At 36.2% G+C, this 12844-nt stretch overlaps 1 protein-coding gene across 2 annotated transcripts in view; it reads left to right on the top strand.

Annotated features, from left to right (window-relative positions):
* The first annotated feature begins 589 nt into the window (after positions 1-589).
* Positions 590-12844, top strand: part of SLC9B2 (solute carrier family 9 member B2) — a 28484-nt gene continuing 16229 nt past the window's right edge. Inside the window, exons 1-5 of one of the 2 annotated variants that reach the window (XM_023758398.1) lie at positions 590-724; positions 1882-2062; positions 7293-7463; positions 11600-11742; positions 12597-12724. In XM_023758398.1, the coding sequence (XP_023614166.1) occupies positions 635-724; positions 1882-2062; positions 7293-7463; positions 11600-11742; positions 12597-12724 (713 nt within the window). In that variant the 5' untranslated portion in view covers positions 590-634. The remainder of the gene's footprint in view (positions 725-1881; positions 2063-7292; positions 7464-11599; positions 11743-12596; positions 12725-12844) is intronic. The other variant, XM_023758399.1, reaches the window with a different exon arrangement.

The following is a 12844-nucleotide window of genomic DNA, read 5'->3' as shown; positions in this document are numbered from 1 at the left end:
CATAGCACTTATTACAATACCTAAGACATTGTGGCTACTCAAATCAATGTTGTTGGTGGTGGGGTTTTTTTAAACTTTAATTTAGAAATAACAACCATGCAAGAATTAGTGACACTAGTTTCTCTGAAAATGATGGAATCCATAGATTTCTCTCTGGTGAGCCATTTCCTCATATCAACGTTGGAAAATTACCTGGAGGTTTTCTGCTTCATCGAAGCAGAGAAGACAATTAAAGGTAGTATTACTTGGAATATTTGAAGTATAAATCACAAAAACAAGGTGGAAAGAAATCATAGAAAAGTATGATGGTCAACAAGGGCTTTTTCAAGAGAGGTAAAAAGATAAGAATTAGAATAAGATATTGTAATCAAAGAAAAGATTAACGATTGAAAACTAAGAATAGTCTAATTTAAAATATTTTAGACGTTCAGAGTTCTAAGGGGAAAAAATAAGTACAAGTCATTAGTTTAAATTGCTCAAATTTCTGTTTAATTTATTTGTTTAAATCTCAGATTGCCAAAATAGGGAAAATAAAGAAATAAATCTCAGATTGCCATTCTCTATCTATCCTGTTTCTCCTTCAGAACAGATCCTGTTTGTTGCCGCTCTGTCATCTTATTCTTAATTATAAATCATGGGGGATGAGGATAAAACAGTTAAACATGAAGATTTGGAACCATCCACAGGGGTGAATCACACAGCCTCTGCGTATCAACAAACACAGGTAAATCTGCAATCACATGACGTCCATCCCAACTATTTCCTTAAGGAAAGGACTATATGTTTCCAAATCTATGATAGAATTGTTTTATTTTCATTATATCACTCAGTTAACAATTCTCCCTGTTCTTTAATTTTTTATGTTTTTATTGATTTCAGGAGGAAGGGAGAGGGGGAGAAAGATAGAAACATCAATGATGAGAGAGAATCATTGATTGGCTGCCTCCTGCACGCCCCCTACTAGGGATCCAGCCCACAACCCCGGCATGTGCCCTGACTGGGAATCAAACTGTGACCTCCTGATTTATAGGTTGAAGCTCAAACACTGAGCCACACCATCTGGGTAATTATTCCTGTTCTTAATCCCCAAACTCATACAGTCCAGGGTAGGTGTGACTACCAGTTTTCCCAGATAGTTATTAGCAGCTGGCCCAACATAAGGCTAGAAAAATAAAGAGCCTGTGAAATTCTTTATGTTCCCAGCCAAACCCTTACTATATCTAGTAGTTTTTTTGTTGCTTAAATTCAAGCAGATGAATAAGTGAGAGTTGATTTTCACCAAAGATAGTTATCTTCTTCTGGATTACTTTTATATATTTACCAACTATTGCATTAAATCATATCTTTTTGTTTGTTTGTTTTTAATCCTCACCTGAGGATATGTTTTATTGACTTTTTAGAGAAAGAAGCAGGGAGAGAGAGAGAAAGAGAAACATCATGGGAGAGAGAAACATGATGGTTGCCTCCCATAGCACCTTGACCAGTGATGAACCCACAACCTAGGCATGTGCCCTGATCAGGAAGCAAACCTGCAACCTTTTGGTGTATGAGACAACTCTCCAACCAACAGAGCCACTGAGCCAGGGCTTGAATCATATCTTAAATAGGCTCATTTTTAAACCCAGGATTGTAAAACATAATGAAATTTTATGTGACTCAAACATTTATAATGAGACAAATAATGACTCAATGGCAAATATACCCAATATAGTTCTTGTTCCAACTATTAGCTGATTAATAATAAAGCCATCCATTTCCCAGTACTAGCCTTGATTCTAGCAATGGGAGTTTGATTTGTGATGTGATGGCTCAGTAACTTAAAAAAATGTATAACAAATACACAATTTTAAGAATTTTTTCTAAAAATTTCTTTAAACACAGGAGGAACCTGTTACAAACCAAATAGGATTAGATGAAAGTGAATCAACTGAAGGAAGTAGTGTTATGACCAGCAGTGGAAAAAGACTACAAGAAACATCAACTGAACCAAATCATTTGCAAAGACTAAGGCAAACATTTGCTTGCCCTCCACATGGCTTACTGGATAAAGTCATAACAAACGGTATGTAAATGGTAAGGATGAATTCAGAAACAGAGGGTAAAACACAAAGTTGTTATATAATGGGAGATTCTAAATAATATGGTTTAAAGGACAAAAAGAAGTTACTTCTCTCTCACAAAAAAAACTACTAGGTGAAAAATTCACAACGGTAAGTTGCTCTGCTCCACACAGTCATTCAGGGGCCCAGGCTGAAGGGCTCCACCATGTTTCACACCAGGCTTCCAAGAGCACTGTGGTTATCACCATTCCAGATGCCTGGAAGAGGCAAAGAGCAGGGATCGAGGACCTTTTCCTTTTCTGTATCTGAGTTATTTCACAGGGTATGTTAGGGCTCCAATAAGAAAAGTGATTGAGAAATTGCTTGTAAACAGAAAAGCACTACAGAAGTGTTGGTTGTTATTACTGTGAGTTAATGCAACCAATGTTCGAGGGAACACAGTTCAGTTTATACTTCCAAATGAATCGTGTCATTTTATAAGTAAAGGTCTTGGTTTGCAATTCAACTTATTCCAATAAAGGTGTTATTACTTAAAATATTTTGGGGATTTTTCTTTGGGGAATTTATTTCAACATGGTTTTGAATATTGTTAGGGTTGAGATCTATTTGTCTTTTAGGCATGGATTTGGTTTTTGGAGGCAGCCAGACATTATTCTGATACCAATTTGATGAATAAATGGATGTTCAAACTGAGTAATGCTGGGTTTTGTTCAAGAAAGGAAGTGCATGCGTTTGTGTTTATGTGTGTGCTATGTATATTGGAGGATGTGTAGTATAATAGGAAAAAGGGGGAGGGGTTTGAAAATTGCCTGTAAAGGCAAATTTAAAAACAATTTCACAAATTGTATTGAGGAATGACAGCATCATCAAAATAAATATATTGCCTCCCAAAGAAAATATGTTGGAAAATGTAAGACAATTGATCTAGAAATTATGTTTACTGAAAAATCAGACTCACTTCTTTGTAGTTGTATTTCATTTGGGAGCTCTGAACGCCATTTTTATCATTCTCAACTGGGGCAATGGACGCCAAGTATAATACATTAGGTATACTTTAGGGCCTAGACATGTTTTCAATGAAATTAGGTCTGTTTCTAAACTACCATGAGAAAAATAAACCTCAAACTTCGCTTAAAACACATAGAAAAAACCATGTTCCAAAATATAGCCATATAGTCAATATGGCTACAGATAATTTAATACCTTTTTTGTCCTTTGTATTTTTTTTTAACTTGCACCATTAAGTTATGGCACATTTCTAGTTAAAACATTTGCAGTAAAACAGATAAAAATGGGGTATAAATTAGTGGTGTGATTTTGAGACTAATTTTTTAAAAATTCTATAGTCATTGTCCATCCAGGTGCCAGAGAAATGTGACTCAGTATATAAATACCTCTTTACTTGTTTCCTGTACTTCTATTTCTAAGGCTTACCAGACTGCTTTTTTCCTATACTACTTCCTGTGCCCATTCAGAATAAATAAGTATTCTTCTTAAGAAGTAAATGTTACATGTGAATATGCAAATTACCAAAATCATAAATGAGAAGTAAATTATTAACTGAATTAAATGTGATTTATGGAAATCTTATAAATGTACATTTGCTATGTATTTAGAACTGCATTTTGAATATGGGGAATGAAAAGAAAATTCAAGGTTTAAAAAAGTGGTCTTAAAGTAGGAAAAAAATTTAAAATTATTAACACAGTGTTTATTTCCATCAATATATAATTTATATTATCAATGTATATTTATTGGCCAAGTATATTGCCAATATGTACTTATTAACACAGTAATTATTTGTTCTCATCAATAAGTGGATAACCAGATCTCATTATGAGATAATAAAGTTCCATTAAAGTAGAAAACTCCTAATTCTACCTGGCTGATACTTTTTTAGTATAAAAAAATAGGTTTATGCTGTGAGAAAGTAAAATTTAGTAGCTGACAATTCCTGCTTCCCCATTACACCTCTAATACTGCATAGAAATTTCAGTCCCTATAGCTGTTGGAAAATACAAAGGCCTCTTAGTTATTTAACTGTAATAGCATCATAAGCCTAGAAAATCTGGAACAATTCCATGAGGGTTTAAAAAATGGAATGTTGGATTCGATCTCTAGCAATGTGGTAGATAAGACTCAATGAACAATTTTACTTTTACCAATGAAAACATCTGAAAAAAAATTTTAAGTCTTTTTTAATGTATCTTTTATCTATCAAGGAAACAGGAAATCATCAGGACACCAAAACAAAGTATAAGAGAGAGAAATAAGCCCTCAATTTAGCTGTCACCCTGAAGGCTTCTGCAAAACACCAATGAACTTGAGATTTATTTTAAGAACTAAGAGTATAAGAGGCTACACTAGAGCCTAAGTTGGGAGATGTGTAATAGGAGAAATCATTCTCCCTTACCCATACAGCTGGAACCCAGTGTCATGGTGAATTTGAGGTAAACCTGCCCTAAAGATGGGGCCAGCAGCTGAACCTATCTGTGGGAGAGTATCGACTAAAAATGTGTAACTTCATGCTGATTTGTGTTCCAAAGTCAGTGAAGAAAATCAAGCTGAAAATATGTCTAAAAGTGGTCCTGAATTATTAGCTTCTGAGTGCATGACAGAAGCAAATTCAGAGCCTATCTGGCAAAGCTCACATTCAACCTGAGGCTCCAACAACTCTCAAAGATAAAGTTCCAAGGAAGTGGTTACTATTGCAAAACAAACTAAAAAATATCACAACGTGAATAAGGAAACAGATTTCAAAATTTTGCATTATATGAAAATTTAATATAAAATATTTTTGGTATCTATAAAGAAGTTGAGATGATAATTATGAGTGCAAAGTAAGTAACTATTTTTAAAATGAACAAAGATATTCTATTAAGAAACAAATTGAATTTCTAGAAATGAAGGATAGGGTATAGTAATTGAAATAGAAAACTTAGTAGCTAGATTAGGCAACAAAGTAATAAAAAGGGAGTTGATAAACTAGCAAATACATCTGAAGAGATTATCGAGAATGTAGTACACACAGACAAAAATAGATAATATGAAAACGAGGGTTAGCAACATATGTGTAACTATCCAGTCATAGTTCCAGAAAAGGAGAATAGGAAGAATGGCGAAGAAATACTTGAAGAAATGAAGACAGAATTTTCCAAAATTGATGAACACCAAAAACTAAGCGAACCAAAAGGAATCCATTCTAAACATAACATAATTAAAAACAGCCAAAGAAAAATTCCCTAAAAGAACTGAAATTAAACTTAAAATGAAATTAACAACAGCAAAAGCCAGAAAAGAGTAATAATATTTTCAAGGAACTGAGAAAGTCTCAACCTAGGATTGTATACCCAGAACAACTATCTATTAAAAATGAAAATGAAGGTAATTCTAGACAAATAGAACAGAATGGACTACCAAGAGATCCTAATGAGAAACATAGCATACTTCACTGCCAAGTGTTTCTGTACCACTCAGCTCATTTGAAATGGTAAATAGGGAATCATGTCAGTGTAATATGAAATTTGCATTTTTGTACATAATTTTTCCTGGCACATTAATACTTTGTCTCATCAAGCAATAGAAGTGAATTGAAAACAAAAAGAAATCTGGTATATGCTTTCTTACAATTAAAGATTAAGACCTTGCCCAGCAGGTTTGGCTCAGTGGATAGAGCGTCAGCCTGCAGACTGAAGGGTCCCAGGTTTAATTCCAGTCAATGGCACATGTCCAGGTTGTGGGCTTGATCCCCAGTAGGGGGCGGGGAGGAGGCAGGCAATCAATGATTCTTTTTCATCATTGATGTTTCTATCTCTCTCTCCCTCTCCTTTCCTCTCTGAAATCAACAAAAATATTTTAAAAGTTTTTTTTTAAAAAAAGATTAAAGCCTTGCTAATATAAGGACCTTTTAAAAAGCTGAGCTCTCTGTGGAAGTGCCTTCCTTTCAGGCAGTCAGTTGCTGGTGTAGGAACTTCATAAGACCATTAACTTTCTACGTTACGCTGCCTAATGAAACCATTTGTCAGTGACGAAGCTGACAGTACAGATGAAGAAGCTGCCAACACTTTTCACTCAGTTAATAAAACCAAACATTACAACATTTGATTGATGGAGAAGACTGCAGATTTAGATGAAACTCCTCTCTATTTAAGGCAAAGCCCTCAAGATTCTCCATCTTGAAATAGGAAGTGTGGTTCCAGGGTTATAGTCGGCAAAGAAGAGACTGAAGGAGGGAGAGACACATGTCAGTGGAGATTTAACTGTGTTGCCACTTTTTTTTCAGGATGGTTATTATTTTTGTTAGTGCTTTGGTCACAAGTTTTGAGTTTAGAGTGGTCTGGCCAACTCTGTTTTCCCATGAGCCTTTCTATTTTCAGTGTATAGTTTTGTAGAACACAAGGTTTTCAAACAGGGAAAAGTATTTCACATTCTAAGAAATGCCTCTACTAAAGGGAATACTTCAGGCAACTATTGTCTCAGGTGAAAGGTGTGAGATGCCATAGTGAATGATGATTAAAAAAAAATAGGTAAGGCCCGGCCAGTGTGGCTCGGTGGTTGAGCATTGACCTATAAACCAGAAGATCACGGTTCGATTCTCAGTCAGGACACATGCCTGGGTTGTGGGCTCGATCTCCAGTGGGGGCCATGCAGGAAGCAGCCAATCAATGATTCTCTCTCATCTTTGATGTTTCCATCTCTATCTCCCTCTCCCTTCCTCTCTGATATCAATAAAAATATATTTTAAAAAATAGGTAAGTATGTGGGTAATTCTAAACAAACAGTGACTGTAGAAAAGAAATAATAATGTCTACTTCAATGCAGAACTAAAATACTGGCATGTGATTGTTCAAGTATTCTCATGTTCCTGTGAAGAGGGTAAAGATAGTGATTCTCTTTTTAATATTAACTACTGAGATACTTATGGTAAAATTATAAAGAAAAATAAGAAAATGGCAAAAAAAAATTCAAGATAGTAGTTCCTTCTGGCAGGGTGAGAGGAACTGGGGATGGAGCTAGGAGGGGGCACTTAGGTGGATTCAAGGCCAGGCGTAACAGTCTGTTTCCTCAGATGTGGGTTATTACCTGATTGTTCATAGTAATTATGTTCTCAAATTTACACATGGTTATAAGTATTTGTGTACGTATTCAATGTGTTGTTTTTTAATTTCGGTTATATTTAAACCTGCATATAACAACTTACTGATAAAAACTCGTTTTCCTGGTTTATTTCAGTTACCATGGCTATTCTCCTGTGGGCTGTAGTTTGGTCAATCACTGGCAGTGAATGTCTTCCCGGAGGAAACCTGTTTGGGATTATAATCCTTTTCTATTGTGCCGTCATCGGAGGCAAACTTTTGGGGCTCATCAAGTTACCTAGGTTGCCTCCACTGCCTCCTCTTCTTGGTAAGTGCTAAACACTTCCTGTCTTCTTCAGTGTAAATCCTGTTTTAAGAATAGTAGTTTGGAAATAAAGGAATAAACTATTTCTGTATTTTCTGTGCTAGAGCTAAACACTGAAAATTAGATTTTGAGGAATTTTATGAGCCCGTAGTGAAAAATGGTGATTTCAAAAAATTAAATTATAAATACTTACCGCCCATTTCTTTCAACTACACATTCGGTAACATCATGTTCACAGCTTAACATGGGCCAGGATGGAAGTATTTATAAGACAGAAATCAGCATATGCTACACATCAAGACTTGATATCTTGTAAGTCACTCACATTTTTGACAAACCAGTGAGGTTCCAACACATATCTTCTTATTCATTTATATAAACAAACAAAAATATCAACCGATATTTCTGGTGATGCTAGCTAGTACTCACTCATCGGTGATGTGAGCAACTTCTTTGCTAATTTATTTCAATAAGGATTTGCTCCTAAATAACTTGGGAGTATTTGAAGTAAAATTGGCCTTTTGTTGATAATTCTTGTATGTTAAAAAAAACTTTCTATAATAACAAATTAAGGGGAAAAAAAGAATATACCTTATCAAAGAAGGTATTCTTTCCTCTACAACCAAGGCAGAGTTTTCTGTGTGCTTAGAGGCAAGAAGGGGACACCTGCCATATCACACGCAGGTGGCCACATCAACCCAGACCTCTGGCAGAGGAAACACGGTCCCAGGGAAATTGTTTAACATTCACTTGGAGAATAAAAAGTCCTCCTTCCATAAGATGTTTTTGAATTTTTATAAGATTATTATTCCTTTTGATTTCAGGTAGTTATATGCTTTAATCACTATAGTGATTGCCCTAGCTGGTATTGATTGCCCTAGCTGGTTTGGCTCATTGGCCTGCAGACTGAGGGTCCCAGGTTCAATTCTGGTCAAGGGCACATGCCTGGGTTGTGGGCTCAATTCCCCGTGTGGGGCATGCAGGAGGTAGCCAATCAATGATTCTCTCTCATCATTGATGTTTCTATCTCTTTCTCCCTCTCTGAAATCAATAAAAATATTATATATATATATATATAAAATATTTTTTATTATATATACTGCCTGTTTGGGGACAGCACCAAGAATAAAGCCCCTCCCTTTCTCTGACAGAGATATAGGCCATAGTTATAAGTAATGAGCAGAGAGAAACATATTTTTGATGCACAAAACCCTATACAAATGAGGTGTTCAGGACTAACTATACTGGCTTAGGAAACTGCCTGGTATATAGAATGAGTCTCAAGTAAGCTTTTCTAAAATGCTTTTATTCATGTATGTCTTTGAATATAGAATGAATATTCTTGGGGATGAGTCTTTAACCTGGGTTCATACTGGGGCCACAGGTTATACATAAAGCCAGTGATATATATATATATATCACTGATTTAGATCCATATTTTAAGTTTCAGTAAGAAACTATTGACATAGAATGAAATGTATGGTTAGTGCAACATTTTTGGCCAAAGGTTCATCAATATCTATTAAAATGTTATATGCACCTGTACCCTAGAGCCTAATATTTCCACTTCTATGAATTATCCTATGGATACACTTGCATAAACCTACAAATATATAAGCACCATCTGAACAGGAACTGTGTTCATCTAGCTCACCTCTGTATTACCAGGGTATCATAAGGGTCTGGCATGTAGTAGGCACTTTAAATATTTGATATATGAACTGGTCCATTAATTGGTCCCAAATTATATCTCCAAACAATGGGATACTATTATAGCTAAAAGAATAAGGCAAATACTAATGTGCTTTATTCAGAATATATTCAGAATATATAGTTAAGTGGGGGAAAAACCCAAATTGTACAACAGAATTTACATGTGCTGCCATTTGCGCCAACACAAAGTGCACCCGCACACACAAACAGGCATGCTTAAGGAGGTAAAGAGACGTTCAGGGAGGGCACAAAAAACCCTTCACAGTCCTGGCCGGTTTGGCTCAGTGGATAGAGCGTCAGCCTGCAGACTCAAGGGTCCCGGGTTCGATTCCAGTCAGGGGCATGTGCCTTGGTTGTGGGCACATCCCCAGGGGAAAGTGTGCAGGAGGCAGCTGATCTATGTTTCTCTCTCATCGATGTTTCTAGCTCTCTGTCCCTCTCCCCTCCTCTCTATAAAAAAAATCAATAAAATATATTTATTTTTAAAAAACCATTCACAGTGGAAACTTTGGGGGAATGAAGATAGAAAGTTACAGGTGGGGTTGGGCATGTACTTGTTACTGTAATGTTTTAATTTTACCATGGGTATATATTATTCTTATCATTATTCTTTTAAAAAGAATAGACTAATTCATAGTTTATCAAAAAGTCTAGAAAGAATAGGACTGCAGAATCCAGAACTTTGAGACCATCTAGATTAAATGGCAGTGATGAGAGATGCCTGGAAATGATGCTCTCTTGCATGAAGTGGTCTGGTGCAAGTCACGAAAAGCTATGCTTGCAATTTATATCTATTCTAGTAGTTTACACACAGAAGGCCTCAACCTTACTCAATTTGTTTAGTCATTTAATGAGTGGTGCTTATAAGAACATGGCGGGAAGAGGGTGCTGACGGAGAAGGATGAAGGGCAGGAGCCTCACAATGTCTGACAGAGAAATCTTTCCCGTGGTGTGGGCGTGATATCAACAAGGGCAGAATTCGCTCACAATTCAGCCTCCTCAGTCACACTCAACTACTTGCAGGTCTCAGAATGTGTCCCACTTTCTCTTCCTACCTTGGAAGAAACTTCTGTGTCTGCCATAGACGACTCAGCTCTCCTAACCCTGCCTTTCTCCCCTTCCCCTTCTTCGGATCTCTGGGACTCACATCTCCTGTCTCAGTTCATACTGATGCTCCCTTAACATTGAGATGTCAGCTCATCTTGCTCCCCTACTGGCTGAAAGCAGTACTGAGTCCTTGCTCATTATCTCAATACCTACTACAGCAAGAATGTCAAACTCAAAGGCTAACACGGGCCAAATAAACAAGGTTTAAGTTTATGTGGGCCGCAAAAAAACAAAAGCTTCAATTTTCATAGAAACATAGGTTTATTTCAATAGAGACAAAGGGTTGAAATAAATGAGTAATCGTTAACATAAAATAATAGAACATTTTAATAAAAATTAATTTTTTTCTTGAACGTTAACTTACCAGACACTGAATAACTGCACAAATTAATAAACGTAACACAAATAAACCTATTTTTTATGTTCTCCAAAAGCGAAATATTTCCTGTTGTGCACACCAAACAAGTCATTCCAAGACTAATGACGTGGCAATCAGCTGCTGAAATATTCGCTGCTAGTATTAGTGGAGTGAAATGGTGCGCCTGCATGTAAGGTGTGTAAGGGAAATGAATGCAACACGATTATAGTAATCAGTCATTAGTGAACATTGTAGTTCATTATTAATAATCATGTATAACAGGACATTGTGAAAATTAAGTTACGAAATTTTTATTAAAACGTTTCTTACATACTGTTATATTGGCTGGGCCGCATGCAGCCCGCGGGCCATGAGTTTGACATGCTTGTACTACAGTGTCTCAGATATTGAAGGCAGTGGTATGTGTTTAATGACTGAAAGAAAGGAGGCACCAGCTGACATGATAGAGCAATATCCAATTCACCAAAACTCACTTTTAAGCCTTTGTAAAGCAGGTTATGTTTTTTTATTAAATTATCTGGCTTAAAGGTAAAATAGAGCCCATAGAGCTGTTTATATTTATTTTAGGTAATCTGACTTAGCAAATAATTTTAGGAGCTATTTGCTAGTTGCACATAAAGAGATGACTGAATTAGGCATTTTATTAAAACATTTAATATTTGATCACACTTTCTAATACTGCCTCCTATTTCTCTCTTTCAATTTCAGTTATCCTAATAATTATTCTAATCTGTCCTTTTAATTTGCATATTAAAGCTTTTTCTTTGCTCCTGTATTATATTAATTTTAAATTAAAGTTTAATGTAATTTTATCTGAGGGCTAAGCATAAAGGAAGTGGTTCCTGAGATTACAGAGTAGTCTCTCTCACATCCACAGTGCCAAAAAGTGTTTTCTGTATTTGAAAACTATCTAAAGGGTTGTTTGACTTCTCCATTCCAGGCATGCTGCTTGCTGGGTTTCTCATAAAAAATATCCCTGTCATCAATGATAATGTACAGATCAAGCACAAGTGGTCCTCTGCTTTGAGAAGTATAGCCCTGTCTATCATATTGGTTCGTGCTGGCCTTGGGCTTGATTCAAAGGTACTGAAGTTGTAAATGTCTAACTGTTGACTAGGAATTTTATTCTTCCCATGTCACAAGTATTAGAATCCCTGAGCTTTAGGAAATGGATGTGGACTCTTTGCATGGCATTCTCAAAAAGACAACGCAATTTATTTCATGCAGGACTGTCCCCAGAAGATGTCCCCATACTCTTTCTTGGAGAAGGTGGAGTTACTGCCTGTTTGGGGACAGCACCAAGAATAAAGCCCCTCCCTTTCTCTGACAGAGATATAGGCCATAATTATAAGTAATGAGCAGAGAGAAACATATTTTTGATGCACAAAACCCTATACAAATGAGGTGTTCAGGACTAACTATACTGGCTTAGGAAACTGCCTGGTATATAGAATGAGTCTCTAGTATGCTTTTTAAAAATGCTTTTATTCATGTATGTCTTTGAATATAGAATGAATATTCTTGGGGATGAGTCTTTAACCTGGGTTCATACTGGGGCCACAGGTTATACATAAAGCCAACACTGAGACGGTTAAACCGGTGTGGAGATTATGAGCTGCCTTCCTGGATTCAAACCTAACTCCACCCCTCACCAATTTCATGATCTTGGGCAAACCACTTGAACTTGTGCCTTTTCAGATGAACACATCTAAAACACGGTGGTGATAATATTACGTGTATCCTAGGGTTACTATGAGGACTAAATAAGCTATCTCTAAAACACTTAGAACACTGAAATGTTTGTAGAATAAAACGCATTACCTGGAAACTTCATGATGATCCAGACATGGTCTCAATACTGAAGAAAAAGCAATTCATGTCATTTTCCCTGTGTGTCTTTAGCAGATTGCTTTAGAATGTCTGTTTTTATATTGCAGGCCCTGCAGAAGTTGAAGGGTGTTTGTATGCGATTATCCGTCGGTCCGTGTCTTGTGGAGGCATGCACATCCGCTCTTCTTGCCCACTTCCTGATGGGTTTACCATGGCAATGGGCATTTATACTGGGGTAATGATTTTTCCTTGTCGTATGAAAATATGCATGGATATTTAGAACTTTCTCTAATTCGATACAAGAGAATGCATGATAGCATTTTCTTAAGGACATCAGAAAATACAAAATGGATAT

Source organism: Myotis lucifugus, unplaced genomic scaffold (genome assembly GCF_000147115.1).
Source record: "Myotis lucifugus unplaced genomic scaffold, Myoluc2.0 scaffold_129, whole genome shotgun sequence".
Lineage (NCBI taxonomy): Eukaryota > Metazoa > Chordata > Mammalia > Chiroptera > Vespertilionidae > Myotis > Myotis lucifugus.
The sequence above is the reverse complement of the archived record's forward strand: the minus strand, read 5'-3'. Positions and strand labels throughout refer to the sequence as shown.